Source organism: Physeter macrocephalus, chromosome 1 (genome assembly GCF_002837175.3).
Source record: "Physeter macrocephalus isolate SW-GA chromosome 1, ASM283717v5, whole genome shotgun sequence".
NCBI classification, from domain to species: domain Eukaryota; kingdom Metazoa; phylum Chordata; class Mammalia; order Artiodactyla; family Physeteridae; genus Physeter; species Physeter macrocephalus.
In genome coordinates this window covers 72,540,155-72,557,012 of record NC_041214.2, presented here as the reverse complement: position 1 = coordinate 72,557,012, position 16,858 = coordinate 72,540,155, and the positions used below count along the sequence as shown (strand labels likewise).

At 36.1% G+C, this 16,858-nt stretch overlaps 1 protein-coding gene across 1 annotated transcript in view; it reads left to right on the top strand.

Annotated features, from left to right (window-relative positions):
- GNB4 (G protein subunit beta 4) overlaps positions 1-16,514 on the top strand; it is a 67,076-nt gene extending 50,562 nt beyond the window's left edge. The window contains exons 6-10 of the mRNA XM_024124228.3: positions 1,238-1,400; positions 2,456-2,522; positions 2,627-2,828; positions 7,602-7,818; positions 12,099-16,514. Coding sequence (XP_023979996.1) covers positions 1,238-1,400; positions 2,456-2,522; positions 2,627-2,828; positions 7,602-7,818; positions 12,099-12,205 — 756 coding nt within the window. The 3' untranslated portion in view covers positions 12,206-16,514. The remainder of the gene's footprint in view (positions 1-1,237; positions 1,401-2,455; positions 2,523-2,626; positions 2,829-7,601; positions 7,819-12,098) is intronic.
- Positions 16,515-16,858: the final 344 nt, after the last annotated feature.

The following is a 16,858-nucleotide window of genomic DNA, read 5'->3' as shown; positions in this document are numbered from 1 at the left end:
CAACTACAGGAATATAGTTCAGTGTGTCTTATTTGAGTCCCATATTTCATACTTGAACATTAGAAGACAGTGTGCATCAGTTTTACATATAAATGATTTTTTTAAAGGTCCCATTTCCTAATGTGACAGAGACCCTGCAATTTTTATTTTTAGTTGTGGATAAGCTAGAATGTTTTCTTTGGTCCACACTAGGCATTGATTTGTGTTTCTGGACTGCTCAGAAGATACAGTAGATTGGAGGCAAATTACAACTTGTTTAGATCCCTTGGTGGTAAAAGCCAGTGGGTCCTCTTAATATGTCCACTGGAAGGAACCCCTGACATAGAGGTGTTGAGTGGTTGTGAAGAAGCTCCAGGAAAATGCTCACAAGTCAAATACTTCTACATTCTGTGTGCACTTATACCACTGTTTCTAGTAAAGATTTAGAAGTACTATTTTGTGAAATAAACAGTAACTTCAGCCTGGTTGAGAATTTAAAGCTAGCTAAGACACATTTGTAATATAATAGTTTTTCAGTATCAATCAGAATTGAGTGTGTCTTTCAACTGTATTTTCCTAAAACAGAAAAATATTCTTTTAGGTTAAGTGAGAGCATAGTAATCCCACAATGTGTTGGTTCTGTGTATGGGCCACTTAGCCTTTATGTTCCCATTCACGTTAAACTTTGCTACCTGACCTGCAAATACTTGGTGTTGGGTAATAAGGCATCATACAATGGTATGAGTAGATCAGTGCAAACTACTACCATTGTTTGAATTCGAGCCCAGAATATGTGTTATTAGAAGGTCATAGTTCTTTGTGGAAGAACCATTCTGTTCAACTCCAGTACTTGTATTCTTCAGTGTTATGTTAGAGGAAATTCATTTTTTGAGCACTAATGCAAAAACAAAAAATTTTATTAAGTTCTTTAACATTTACACTTAATATTTCAAATGGCTTTGTTTGTGTTGAAATGTCCTATGTCCTTGTTCTTCTTAAAAGAATACTTTCTGAAAAGAGCGCTTAAATCCAAATGATTTGATAATAATACAGAAAATATAACAGGCGTTTCAGTGTGCATTAGTATTTTATTTTTTATTGTTCACTTTCTCAAACCATTTCATTCTTTATTTTACTTGGCCTATTTTTTAAGTACATTTAAATTGCAGTAATATTTGCTTCATTGTAAATAGGTTTGAAAAATTAATGACTGTTTTTGTACTCTTGACTTAGTTTTTGTGTTGTATTTGTCCTATAGATGCATGCTATTCCTTTGAGGTCCTCCTGGGTGATGACCTGTGCTTATGCTCCCTCTGGTAATTATGTTGCTTGTGGAGGACTGGACAACATCTGCTCTATATATAACTTGAAAACCAGAGAGGGAAATGTGAGAGTGAGCCGAGAGTTACCGGGTCACACGGGTGAGCATCACTATATATTGTCCTTTTCTCCTAAACCTGATTCCTCCTGAAGAATGAGCTGATCAAGGAGAAGCAGTGACAAAGTGGGATCAGCTGGCCAAAGGATGCATGTTAATCAAGTGAGAGTAGAAATTACCATGAATCTGGGAAACACTGATTTTTATAATTATACAAATGATGCCCATACTTCTACTTTTCTTTCAAAAATAGTATTGTTTTTAATATTGTACATCAACTATACAACAATGAAAAAGAAAGAAAATAAATAACTCCAAAAAATAGTATTGTTTTTGTAAAAATTATAAATTTATTGTGAAAAATTCAAACAATAATGAAAAATACAAAAAGAAAGCGAATATAATTTTCTGTATTCCCTGCAAACCTATAACAATTATGGGATTTTGGTGCTTAATTATGTAATTGAAAGTGTGTATCAAGATACATTTATGAAGTATTTTTCACTATGTGATAGTGCATTGCTTTATTTGCCAATGTGCACACCGTAGTTCAATAATATAGTATTTGGTTAGAAGTGTTAATTAGGAATTTATCACCACTCACCAGGTTTCAGCCTCTCTGGATTCTTGGAAGTACTATTTGGCTGTGCTTTTTACACAATCTCAATAATGGTATTGTTCCTGCAATTTCCATATTTTGAAGCACAGGTGAATTCTGAGCATTTGAGTGCCACCTTTCCTTCCCTGAGGTTTTTAAACTATTTCTCCAAGGTACTTACCCTCGTCTGCTATAGATTATAATAGATATTTGTATTAAGGAGTATCTTTCTCTGAGGTAATTGTAGTAGGTGGAAAGGACTGTGTCTTTTACTCAAGTTTGTAACTTTCAGAGTCATCAACACAGTAAATACCTAAGAGAGTTTGTTGATAAAATTCAGTTGCAGGCAGCATAGAGTTGGAAGTAATTAAAAGTAGAACTATAGATTATACTAACAAACACTTGCCCAGGTATTATATTTTTTAAAAATATATATTACTTTCATATGGTAATTGAATTAATCAGTGATAACCTAACATTTGTTACTCTCTATGCTGTAGGCTACTTGTCCTGCTGTCGTTTTTTAGATGACAGCCAAATTGTTACAAGTTCAGGAGATACAACTTGGTAAGTTTATTCCAGAAGATTACTGATTTTGAGGTTGAGGATGGTAGTAGGAACTAATGTAAGAAGAGAGAACAGTCATTAATTATTTCTATTTTTAATTATAGTGCTTTATGGGACATCGAAACTGCCCAGCAGACCACTACATTCACTGGGCATTCTGGAGATGTGATGAGTCTTTCTCTGAGTCCTGACATGAGGACTTTTGTTTCTGGTGCTTGTGATGCCTCTTCAAAATTATGGGATATTCGAGATGGAATGTGTAGACAGTCTTTCACTGGCCATGTGTCGGATATTAATGCTGTCAGTGTAAGTGAAGAGCATTTCTAAGGAAAATTTATTGTGCATATAAAGTGTTGAACTCTATAGTATGATTTTAACAACAAATTCCCTTCAAGGATTCTTATAAATAGTATGCTTTTATAACATTTAACCCCCAAATAACAAGGGTTTGATTTTTTAAAATGGAAAGGTTTTAATCCATAGGCCTAGGTCCTTATTTGCAGGTAAACAGGAATAGTTTTTTTTTTTTTTTTTTTCCCAGATTTAGAGGGATAGATCATCTTGAGCAAACAAGCAGATCATGAGTATCCACAGTGTGTTCAGAGGAGAACAAAGTCCCATATCTCTGGGGTCAAGGGAACAACCCAAAGAGAGACAGTCAGGAAGACAGAGGCAGCTGTTTAGTATAGAGAGTATAGCTTTTGAAGTCAGCAAATTCTGGATCTTAGTTCTGCTGGGAACCAGCTGTGTGAGATCAGGTGGGCTACTTAACCTCTGTGAGCTACACATTCCTCAGCAGGAATAGTGCTACCTACATTAAAGAATAATGTGAAGACTAAATGAAACTATAGATTGGATGCTCAATAAATGGTATAAATTATTTATAATCTCCTTCATATTGAAAAAAAAAAACCCCTCCAACAGGTATCCACAAATAGATTAAGCCAGACAATAAGTACTTAGTATATACGAGAATGAACTAGTGATACGTCTTTATAAATTAAAACTAAAATGGCATTTTGAATGACAATCAAAATGATTTATCAAACAGAATTGAAGGGAGGTGTATTAAGAGGAGGTGGGATACTGCTTGACTTAGGTAAATTGTCCTATGCGGATTAGATGCCAAAATGTATAGATATGACTAGAATTTCCTAAAGTACTCTAATTGCAAGTGTTTATGGGTATAAGATACACTCTAATTTTGCAAGAAGATATTTTTTGGGAAAAATTGGTTTTTATTTATCATGTGCATATTGAAAGTCAATTTTATATAATCTTTAGAGAATATCAGAGAAAGTAAAGACTTTGTTACCCCCACCCCCTATTAGGCCAACCTGGTTTGAAGAGTAGAATTTTGGAATAGGCAAACGCAATCCTCTCCGTCTCTCATCCCACCACCTTTATCAAGTTGATGAGCTTCTCTTCTGTTCCTAGTTTGCTACAGATTTATCAGGAATGAGTGTTGAAGTTTATCAAATGTCTTTTCTTCATCTATTGAGATGATCATGTGGTTTTTCTTTTTCAGTCTGTTAAATGGTGAATTTACGTGGATTAGTTTTCAAATATTAACCCAACCCTACATTTCCAGGACAAACCTCACTTGGTTATAATTCATAATCCTTTTTAGTTACTAGTGGATTTGATTTGTTAAAATTTTAAATTTTACATCCATATTGATAAGTTATTATATGATTTTTCATTTCTTGAAATGTTTTTTTCTGATTTTGAAAGGGTTCCCTTTTCTCCACATCCTCTTCAGCATTTATCGTTTGTAGATTTTTTGATGATGGCCATTCTGACCAGTGTGAGATGATACCTCACTAGTTTTGATTTGCATTCCTCTGATAATTAGTGATGTTGAGCCATCTGTATGTCTTCTTTGGAGAAATGTCTGTTTAGATCTTCTGCCCATTTTTTGGTTGGGTTGTTTGTTTTTTTGATATTGAGCTGCATGAGCTGTTTGTGTGTTTTGGAGATTAATCCCTTGTCAGTCGCATCATTTGCAGATATTTTATGCCATTTTATAGGTTGTCTTTTTGTTTTGTTAATATTTATTTATTTAATTTATTTATTTTCTTTATTTTTTTGGCTGCGTTGGGTCTTAGTTGAGGCATGCAGGATCTTTCATTGCAGCGCAGGCTCTTTGTTGTGGTGCGTGGGCTTCTCTCTAGTTGTGGCATGTGGATTTTCTCTCTCTGGTTGTGGCACATGGGCTCCAGGGCACGTGGGCTCTGTAGTTGCGGTACGTGGGCTCTCTCATCGAGGCGCACGAGCTCAGTAGTTGTGGTGCGTGGGCTTAGTTGCCCTGCGGCATGTGGAATCTTACTTCCCTGACCAGGAATTGAACCCACGTCCCCTGCATTGGAAGGCAGATTCTTTACCACTGGACTGCCAGGGAAGTCCCTGTCTTTTTGTTTTGTTTATGGTTTCCTTTGCTGTGCAAAAGCTTTTAAATTTGATTAGGTCTCATTTGTTTATTTTTGTTTTTATTTCCATTAGTCTAGGAAAGGATCCAAGAAGATATTGCTGCAATTTATGTCAAAGGGTGTTCTGCCTATGTTTTCCTCTAAGAGTTTTACAGTATCCAGTCTTATGCTTAGATCTTTAATCCATTTTGAGTTTATTTTTGTGTGTGGTGTTAGAGAATGTTCTACTTTCATTCTTTTCCATGTAGCTGTCCAGTTTTCCCAGCACCACTTATTGAAGAGACTGCCTTTTCTCCATTGTATATTCTTGCTTCCTTTGTTGTAAATTAATTGACCATAAGTGTGTAGGTTTATTTCTGGGCTTTCTATCCTGTTCCATTGATATGTGGATCAATGGAATCAAGTGTGTGTTTGTTTTTGCGCCAGTAACATACGGTTTTGATCACTGTAGCTTTGTAGTATACCCTGAAGTCAGGAAGCCTGATTCCTCCAGCTTTGTTTTTCTTTCTCAAGATTGCTTTGGCTATTGAGGGCCTTTTGTGTTTCCATACAAATTTAAAAATTTTTTGTTCTAGTTCTGTGAAAAAATGCCATTGGTAGTTTGATAGGGATTGCATTGAACCTGTAGATTGCCTTGGGTAGTATACTCACTTTGACAATATTGATTCTTCCAATTCAAGAACATGGTATAAGATTTCCTTTTTTATGGCTGAGTAATATTCCATTGTCTGTATGTATATGTGTGTGTCTGTGTGTGTGTACGTGTATATCTCACATCTTCTTTATCCATTCTTCTATCAATGGACACTGAGGTTGCTTCCAGATCTTGGCTATTCTAAACAATGCTGCATTGAACAGGGTGCATGTATATCTTCTGCAATTAGTGTTTTTGTTTTCTTGAGGTAAATACACAGAAGTGAAATTGCTGGAGCATATAGTAGTTCTATTTTTAATTTTTTGAGGAACCTACATACTGTTTTCCATAGTGGCTACACCAGTTTACATTCCCACCAACAACACATGAGGGATATTTTCTCTACATACTTGCCAACACTTGTTATTTGTTGTCTTTTTGATAATAACCATTTTGACAGGTGTGAGGTGCTGTCTCATTGTGGTTTTTATTTGCATTTCCTTGATGATTAGTGATGTTGAGCATCTTTTCATGTGTCTATTTGCCATTTGTATGTCTTCTTTGGAAAAATGTCTATTCAGTTCCTCTGCTCATATTTTAATTGGGTTGTTTGTTTTTTTGATATTGACTTTTGTGAATTCTTCGTATGTTTTGGATATATTGTTTGCAAATATCTTCTCCCATTCAGTAGGCTGCCGTTTCCTTTTGTCAGTAGTTTTCTTCACTGTGCAAAAGCTTTTTCTAGTTTGATGTAGTCCCATTTGTTTATTTTTGCTTTTCTTTGCCTGAGGAGACAGATCCAAAAAAAAATACTGCTAAGACCAGTGTCAAAGAGCATACTGCCTGGGAACTCCCCAGTGGTCTGGTGGTTAGGACTTTGCACTTTCACTGCCGAGGGGGGCCTGGGTTTGATCCCTGGTCGGGGAACTAAGATCTCACAAGCTGTGCAACGTGGCCAAAAAAAAAAAGAAAAAAGCATACTGCCTGTGTTTTCTTCTAGGAGTTTTATGATTTCAGGTCTTACGTGTAAGTATTTAATCCATTTTGAGTTTATTTTTATATATGGTGTGAGAAAGTCATCCAGTTTGATGCTTTTGCATCTAGCTGACCAGTTTTCCTGACACCATTTATTGAAGAGGCTGTCTTTTCCTCATTTTATATTCTTGCCTCCTTTGTTGTTGACTGTGTGTGCATGGGTTTATTTCTGGGCTTTCTATTCTGTTCCATTGATCTATGAGTCTGTTTTAGTGTCAGTAACATACTGTTTTGATTACTATAGCTTTGTAGTAGTTTGAAATCAGGGAGAGTGATACCTCCAAAAAATTGCTTTATATTTTTAAAAAAGTAAACAATATTAGAAGGCAAATGACAAACTATAAAATATTTGCCACAAAGAAAACAAATTTATATTCTTCATTTTGTTCCTACACATCAGCAGGTACTAACAGAGTAATACAGATGACCAATAGATATATGAAGTGATTTCCTCTTTGTAAAAAGTGTTGAGTAGTGCCACAGTATCTGAGAAAGGGGATTCACAAACTAATAATGCATAGTTTTCTTTACTACTAGCTTAATTTTATAACCTAGCCTAACTGGATGATTTTTGTTCTCTTTTATAAAATGCTTCCTATTTATTTCTCATAATGAGATTATTGGAACATTTAAGAGTATACATACATATATAAATTCTACAAATAGTAATATTTGATTTAAACATTTTAGTAAGACATATGGAGGACCAGAGTCAGGATGTTTTGAGTACTTGCTTTGTGCTGAACAGTGGGTTATGGGTACTTTGCATGTGTTATTTCATTCAGCCCTAACCAACACACTAAATTCTGAAACTAAGACTCAAGTGTTTAAGAATCTTTAGTGCCTAACATCATTCACCTGGTAAGAAGCCAAGTTGGAATTTGAATCTAGGTGTGTCTTACCCCAGAGGCTATTATTACACTGCCTCACATAATTTTTGTGTACTTCTGTGGAATAAATGTTTGTTGCTTTTCTTTCTAGTTTTTCCCAAATGGATATGCCTTTGCCACTGGCTCTGATGATGCTACTTGCCGGCTCTTTGACCTTCGTGCAGACCAAGAGTTATTATTGTATTCTCATGACAATATCATCTGTGGGATCACTTCCGTAGCCTTCTCAAAAAGTGGGCGTCTCCTGTTAGCTGGGTATGATGACTTCAATTGTAACGTATGGGACACACTAAAAGGAGATCGTGCAGGTTAGTAAATAAGTACACATTAGGTTTTGATTTTGTCAGGAAATGTGAAAAGGTTCCCATCGGTTGTTTCTGGGGCCCCCATGGACACCCTGGGGAATGGCAACATGGCAGTTCTCATTCATGATCATTGTTGATCTTTGAGTGCAGTTACAGTCCATAAACCATATTTATGTTTCTGTTTTCTGAAGAGTAATATCTGATTCTGTATTTTCTTTGTTTGGTAAGTTTTGACATAAAGATGAATAGTGAATATAATTTAGTATGGTCTTTTCCAAATTACAGTTCTCTTATAACCTGACAGGAAACATGGATCTTCTTTTTGGCTCAGATCTTGTATGGGACAGAACATGGAACCACTGTCTCCCCTTAACCCCATACTCTGTGTTCTCCCTTGCAGCTTCCAGAATATTAGCATCAAGTCGTACTGGGGACTGTCATTAATAACAAATTACACAGAGTGACTTAAAAATTTTTTTAGAATCAAAATTATACTCAAGGAATCAAATAGGTCTACATGGCTTGTTACCAAAACACAGCAGTCCTCTGACCCCAGCCCATGTTCTCTGCTGCCAATGGTAGCTACTTTTGTTTGTTTGTTTGTTTGTTTTTGTGGTATGCGGGCCTCTCACTGCTGTGGCCTCTCCCGTTGTGGAGCACAGGCTCTGGACGCGCAGGCTCAGCGGCCATGGCTCACGGGCCCAGCCGCTCCGCGGCATGTGGGATCCTCCCGGACCAGCGCACGAACCCATGTCCCCTGCATCGGCAGGTGGACTCTCACACACTGCGCCACCAGGGAAGCCCGGTAGCTACTTTTAAGTATTTACTTTTATATCTTTAAAGAACATCCTGTATTGATTTCTTTTTTTTTTTTTTTTTTTTACTTTTAGGTATTATCTGTTGAGGGTTTGGTTTCAACGTCCCTCCTCCCACCACAGCTTCCATCTTCCAGTTTTTCCCATGTAGTGAATTTTGTTTAGAACATCAGTCAGTGTTTATTACACAATTATGAATTTTTAAACAGTACTTACTGCCAAGCAGTGAGGTATACACTGTGACTTCTTTTACTGTGCTGCTTTTGAATATTCTCCAGGGTCAAATTAATTTTTTGGCTTACATTCTTAGTTTTGATGTATTTCTCACTAATTAATCTTCAAACTTTTTGCAAGTTTTGATATGTTTGGGAGTAGATCCATTTTCATCCCTCATTCTGGGCATTCAGTGGATGTTTTCAACCTGGAAACGTATACCCTGTAGTACTGGGAAGTTTAGGAGGCTTATTTAATTGGTTGCACTTTTTTCTCCATTATCATTCTGTTTGTAGAACTTCCATTATTCTTTCATTGATCGATTGATTGATTTATGGCTGCACTGGGTCTTCGTTACTGCACACAGGCTTTTTCTAGTTGCGGCGAGCGGGGGCTACTCTTTGCTGAGGTGTGTGGGCTTCTCACTGCAGTGGCTTCTCGTTGCAGAGCACAGGTTCTAGGCACACAGGGTTCAGTAGTTGCAGCATGTGGGCTCAGTAGTTGTGGCTCATGGGCTCTAGAGTGCAGGCTCAGTAGTTGTGGCGCAAGGGCTCAGTTGCTCCACAGCATGTGAGGTCTTCCCGAACCAGGGCTTGAACCTGTGTCCCCTGTATTGGCAGGAGGATTCTTAACCACTGTGCCACCAGGGAAGCCCAGAACTCCCATTATTCTGATGTTGGACTTCCTGGACTTTCTTATTAGTTTCTCTCATATTTTCCATCTGTCTTTTTTTGCTCCATGTTCTGGGAGAAATCCTTGCCTTTTCTTTCCATGAACCTTCTGTTAAGCTTTGGTTTTCCATTTTTGCTACCATCTTTTTGAGAGTTTTTTTTTTAGGGCCCCCATTCTTTTTTTCATGAATAAAAGTCTTGTTTTTCTGGAGTCATTAATGAAAGCCTTTTTTTTTTTTATGTTGGGGGTAGGAGTTTATTAATTATTTCTTTTTGCTGTGTTGGGTCTTTGTTTCTGTGTGAGGGCTTTCTCTAGTTGTGGCAAGCGGGGGCCACACTTCATCACAGTGTGCGGGCCTCTCACTATCGTGGCCTTTCTTGTTGCGGAGCACAGACTCCAGATGCGCAGGCTCAGTAGTTGTGGCTCACGGGCCTAGTTAGTCCGCGGCATGTGGGATCTTCCCAGACCAGGGCTCGAACCCGTGTCCCCTGCATTAGCAGGCAGATTCTCAACCACTGCGCCACCGGGGAAGCCCCTGAAAGCCTTTTTTGAAGTTTTCTTCTGTAAGCATAACCTTTTGTTTTCCAAGTTGCCTTTTTTCCCCCTTCTTTCTTATTTTTTCAGTCTCCTATCTATTATATTTCCTTAAAACTCTGATGATTCTTAGCCTCTTATTTATCCTTAAGAGTGAGGCACTAAAACTGTTTGAAAGCCCTCTGCACATGGTTGGGGTGTACTGACTGTAGGCCTCACTGAACGGTGATCTGTCCAGGCTTTCATTGGGGAACCTCTGATATATCTTATGGCCTTTTTTTTTTCCCTTGGGCCAGCTGTCTTCTCTGAGGTGGATTGTTCCACTTTTCTACCTGAAGTATATAAGCCGACTGACAGTTTGCAGGCTGATTTCTGGGAAGAAGCTGGGCTACAAGATAATTAGCAAGTAAACTTACTTATTCCCCATTTTCAGCAGTTTCACCAGTCTCAACTGTGCCTATTTTCTTCTAGTTAAGAGACCCTCTTTTACTCTCTCTAGCAAATAAGTCTCTAGTCTTATGTTCTGGTGCAGGATGATAAATCATCTGACTCTGCAGAGTGAAGGAAGAGACCTGCGGACCTATCTCTGGTTCCAGAGCTACCCGGTTCCACTAGTATCTGACCCTTTTGGAGGTTCTGCAGTTTGCTTTTGTTTCTTGGCTTATCAGACCATTTGCTTTGAACTTAGCATTTTGGGGTCCACTAACACACTTACCACCATACAGCTCACAAAATTTTGTTGCCACTGCTTGCTCTCATATCCTTGCTGTCCTTGTGGGTTTATGTCCTTGCCCTTTTAAACACTTATACAGTTGTTGAGGTTTCTGAGGGAGTGGAGGCAATGTCAACATTACCAGGAGTAACTTTCTACAACCTCTCTTGAGACTGCAGAAAAGTTCACGGGTTAGCATTTTGCAAGTAAATTTTTGGAGATACTCTGTTTTCCAAAGCCAATTACTTTTTTGAGGTATTAGATGTTTTGCTTGGATCGAATGAATTAATATCCATAACAAAATAAAAACATGTTTTCCATATTTTTTTAAACATATGCTTGAGTTTTAGTTTTGCTTTGCTTACAGCTGTTTGGTTTCAAGTTGACTCAACTGGATACTTTCACCTTAAAATTGAAATGTGACTCATGAATTGCTAATTCATTCTTCTTTCCAATATGACTTGGAGTATTTAGTCACAATGGTCATTTTTTGTTATTTCAACCCATAATGGTAAATTTGCCTGTTGCCAAACATTGCCATACTGAAGGTACTGCACAGAATATTAATGAGTTAGACGAGATGAACTTCTGTTCCTGAGATTGGGTGAAAATGATATGCTTAATTACATATGGAGATAATGAAAACTCAAATAGTATATTAAAGAAAAAATTCTTTTTGAGAATTTGATATATTCTAATTTTTCTTTTAAATCTTTACTTTTTTCATTTTCCTCCCAAATATTTGGGAATATTTAATTTTATCCTGTGTAGTGGTCAGAAGATCAAATAGGTTAAATATACAAAAGAAAACTAAGACTAGATGAGTTTGATGGTTTCAGAAACTTAAGACCAAAACATTCCAGGGTTTGGTGGTTAAAGGAATAAAGTAAATAAATTATGTTGTTATTTTTGGAAGTGGTAGTATAAGTCAGCTTCATTCTCATGTTTTTGTTCTGGTGGTAAAAGTTCATTGAACTTCATTTAAAATTTTGTTTTTGTTGAAAATAGCATAGGTTATTGGCAAAATTTAGAAGTATCATGAACTTATTAGAGATGTAAAATGAAAGTCTACATATCGAACAGATAATTTTGAACATAAGCATAATTATAGAATAATTTTTCAACAATGAAAAACACAATTTGATGCACATGTCAGAAGTTCACGGAATACAAAGAATTTTATTTTACCTACATGCCCAGCTTACCCCTGGTGCTCAGTCTCTCAACTCAGGGGAACCTGTTAGCTTTTAAGTACCCTCCCAGATCTTTTATGCATACACTTGTTTAATTCTAAAACTTGCCCATTGCTAACTTTTTACTGAACTTTTGTTTTTCAGGTGTTCTTGCTGGTCATGACAACCGTGTCAGCTGTTTAGGTGTAACTGATGATGGCATGGCTGTGGCAACAGGGTCTTGGGACAGTTTTCTTAGAATCTGGAATTAACAGCACAAGTTTTCTGTTCTCCACTGATACCTGGAGAAATCAGTACTACAGCCTATAGCTGTGAAAAAGAATTTACCTTATATTTGCAGGTGAAGATTTTTCTATTAAGATTATTATATACAAAAAGAAGCTTTCAGTAAACTACAAAACAAAAAAAGGTGAAAACAAGGTAAAGGTGCTTGCTGAGATCAGGACCAGTGTATTAATTTGAGGAGTTGAGCTAATTTAACCTTGATGAATTTTTGCTTGTACTGTCTAATTCTTATTCTTTGTGTAGAACAGAATGTACACATTATAGCAGCCTATCATGTTTGAGAGTATGTGTTTGCATTTTTTAAGAACTACATTTTTAACCTTGTATACCTTAAAAAGTGTCATAGTTTTGAGTTTTGTAGTGGAGGAACCAGGCACAGTAATAGATGGAAGTGAAACCATTGATGTGTGTACTGATATTTGAAGCAAGTCTTCTTGTATTCCGACCATTTGATCTAAAAGAGATCCTGGTTGCTTACTGTTTAAGAATGCTGACAGGCCTAGGTACCACTGAGGGGAGTCCTTGTGAATATCATTAGTTTCTGCTATATCCTCTGCCATCTTATCAATTTAAATTAGTGCTCATGTTTAGTCTTTTGAAGGGGACATAATCTGATGGCCAGGGAATAGAGATCTCACTCTGAAATCTTAGACATACATAAGAAACTCGTATAATATTAATTGGTAGATAGCAGTAATCACATGAGAGTGGTTCTTGTTATTTTAAAAAGCTGGTTATCATCAAATGACACTTAGGTAGCATTCGCAATAGCTGGGCTTTCCTATTGATTTCATATTCTAGAACTGAGTTTGTAAGGTGCAGGTGCACTCATTTCAGAAGACTGATGAACATTTGGACTGTCCTTGCATCTGAAGGAGTTTTCCCAGTGTTCTCCATCAATGTGTATCTAGGTAGGAAAAATACTGTGATGGCATTACGTTTTTGAAAGAAGTATAAAATCTAACCAATCACCAGTTCTGACTAGTTATAATCATTAAGAAGGTTGCTTTATGAATTTATGTTCACATAATATAAAATCTGAATTGATGTTAACTCTCTGTGCCTTCAAAAATTTAAAAAGCAGACATTCAAGCTTTTTGATCTTCTATAATATTTCCTCCCATTAGCACAAAATATTGGTTTCTAAGTGGTTTTGCTTCAAAGGATACCAAGATCAAAGTGACCCCCACTTTAAAGCCAAAAGAAGATTCTAAGAGCAGTTCTGGAAGGGGTCAGAGGAAAATACTAAGCAATTCCTCTGCTTGTCAGTGATATAATGTGTGTATTACTAGAACGGGCCCCCTTGAACTTAAACAGAGATCCTTGCCCCTTGGATTTCTCTCTTAAAAATAATCTAAATGATTGACAGTAGAAGATTGTTAGTCTTCTTTGATGGTAAAGTCGTGGGGTTTTTCTGATGTAGAAGTGCATTTGTGTTTTGTAACTTAGTAAACTGTGTCAGTAACTGTTGAGATAGGTCTGTTAACTTTTGATCACCTGTAACCCTAACCTAAATACTCCCAAATTTTACTTGTAAATTTTCATTTTTATATTGTGGATGTGCTAATAAGCGTATCAACCATAATGAAATCAGTAACTGTTTTAAGATACTAAAAAGAATAAAATGGGAAAAGGAAGATTAAGATATAGGACCAAAAAAACAGACTGTTGTAGATGGCAGGCATGAATGTATATTTATATGCACATTCAAGATTTCTGTGAACTTTAGCTGTTAATGTTTGTGGACTATTTATATCACTTCATAAAGAGCAGCTCTTTGAGATAAGGCAAGAATACTTCAAAGGGACATATTCATTTCCAAAAATAGACAGGGGTGAGGGTTTACCATGTAGTTCAGCAATTTATTCCAAAATCCTCTTCAGGAAAGCACTTCTACCATGTGCAAAATAGCCTTATATATATAAAGAGAGTATCTCCTCTACTTTGAAAGTGGTTCTAGTAACAGGATACTTTAGTCAGAGGCACACAGACTATAAGAAGTCTGTGGTCTTCACAATGTTAATAAAAGTGATTTAATGTTACTAAAGTTTTTGTAGATAGTTAAAAAGCAATTCCCATAATTAAATATGTATTAGGCAACTGAAAACTAACCACTACTACGGCTCTTATGACCGTATTTTACATATGACCGAATGGTGACCTCATTGCCACATTAACTTACGACTTAAACCTTTGTTTAGTGATATGGGTTCCAGTTGCTAAACATTTACTTACAGTTTGAGTTCATCTGCTCGTCAAATTCTTTTGTGCATAAGAACTTCCTAAAGTCAGTATAATTTGTAGAAGCACAGTACAGTTTGAATCCCAGTTTTTCAAAACTTAAAAAAAAATATGGCCCAAAGTAGTTTTAAGGAATTTTATCAATATTGCAGTTCTGGTGCCTGATTTTTTTCTTTTTACCTAAGAAACCTTCAAACGTCATGTGCCTCAGTTAGGTTTATTTGTAGAGTCTTTAATCACTTCATAAAGAACAGTTTTTTTTAAGATGTGGCAAGAATATTTTAAAGGCACATATTCTTTTCTAAAACAAAGTGGAGTGATTGCCATGTGCTTAAGCAAATCATCGCATAAACCTGCTCAAGAAAGCACTTTGTGCTCTCAGCAAGAACATCACCTCCACTTTGATGGACAGGCCTCATTTTTGGCAGCTATGCTATCAGAGATTTAGACTAAATATCCAAGATCCCTCCCTAGCTCAGATTTTTATAGTTGAGTCTGTAACAGCATATTGAATTCCATCTTCAGAGAGGCAAAGATTAAGGCTTAATATTTCATGAAGTACTTAAGTATCAAGAGATACTTAATTCTTCAAGAGAGCCTAGTAAGCAATCTCCTTATTTTAATTTAGACTCAGTTGAACTGATTAATACTGCATGATGATAGTAAACTAGTTTCCTAGACATAACGGAGGTAGGTGCTTCTGGAATATGTTAAGTAATTTTAAAGTTAACATATTGAAAGAGAAATGGATCTTGGCTTCTCCAGGTGACAAAGTGAAATTTTTATTGTTGCCAAAAAAAAAAAAAAAATACTGTGCCAATATTATGTAACTAACGTTCTCCAACACTTTTGATGTCTTAGATTTAGTAATATTATTAAGACTTTAAAAAATGAAGACATTCAGGGAAATTTATGCTTGATCATTGGTGAATCTCACAGTTTAAAGTATAACAGTTGAATACTTGTGGCTTACCTGTTGGTGTGTTTAAACGTTAATGGAAAGTGATTAAACAATCTCCCAAATGGACCTATGATTTTAGTAATAAAGATGTTCTTTCTAAAATCTTCACAGTGTGAGTCAGACTTAAAAACATTTTAAAATTAAGTACTATGTTCAGTTTCTAATTTCCCTTTTGCCACTGTGGAAAGCAAAATTTTAAAGTGTTTCTTACCTCCTGTTAGAATTTTTAAAACACCCACCAGTCAGACTATCTTGTGAGAAATTGTAGCACAGTGAATAAAATCGGTATTTTAAATTAGATTAAGTAGAATGTGAAGTACCCTTCATATTTACTAGTTTTTCTCCCATTGTTCATTGTAAGTTGCGTTAAATTCAGTGCTATATTTAAAAGTATTGGTTATAATAGGTACTCAGTAAAGTGGTCTGTAGTTGAATGTCTAAGCTAGCATTGTTTTAAAAAGTAATTTATTAATCAGAATGATGGTACACCTTGTGTTTAGCAAATTTGTTTGCATGTTGATAAAATTTCCTAAGTCTTTTTTCTTAAATCCAATTGATCCTACAAAATAGTTGATTAATGCAGCATATGAAAAAGCTGGTTATATGTTTCAACTGGTGTTAAATGTGCCTGACAAAATCTTACATCATACAGTATTTTTTAATTAATAGAACTTCAGTGATATACTTGGTAGATATTTCAAGCCTTTTCTGTGTCTTACACAATGGTGCTCTATCCTATTGTTTTCTCTTTTCAAAGAAGCATCTGAACACTTGCATTTGCGTATTCTTATCCAAAGGCATTCACGTCTAAGTGGGTTTTTTAAGTTGATTAAAATGTTCTTCTTCACCTAGAATGGTTTCTACAACAGCTGTGGCCAACTGAATCTGAATGTCAGTAGTCTGTGGGAAAGGTGAATGTATTAGATTAAAGCTCTTAGAAAAAAGCTTTAAACCAAACTATGGACTTGTATCATGATTTAACAGTATTCTTGAATCTTTCTTGCAGTAATTCGTTCCTTTAGTTGTACAGTAGCTCTGTGAAATGTTGCTGTGAATTGATACTGTAATCAATAAAGTGCTTTTAACAGATTTCACGTAGCATGTTTTGATTTTTAGTAGAATTACTTTTAAGTCCCAGAACGAAACTCCAAGCCCAATAGTTCATGTTCAGTTCTAATCCCTTTATCTAAACATTGGTAATTATTTTCTTCATGAAAAATGAATGGGCTGCTGGAAGCAAGGAGGAGATTGGAGTGCCACTGACCTATTCTGTAGTACTGTCAATGTTAGCCTACTGTTAAAAGGCCACAGATTTTCATCAAAAAGCAAAATTGTCATTTTTTTCCCTTAAAGCTCCTTTAGGAAAAAGATGAGCCGGTCTCCCCAAGATAGCCATAAAAATCATTAAAAGATTAAA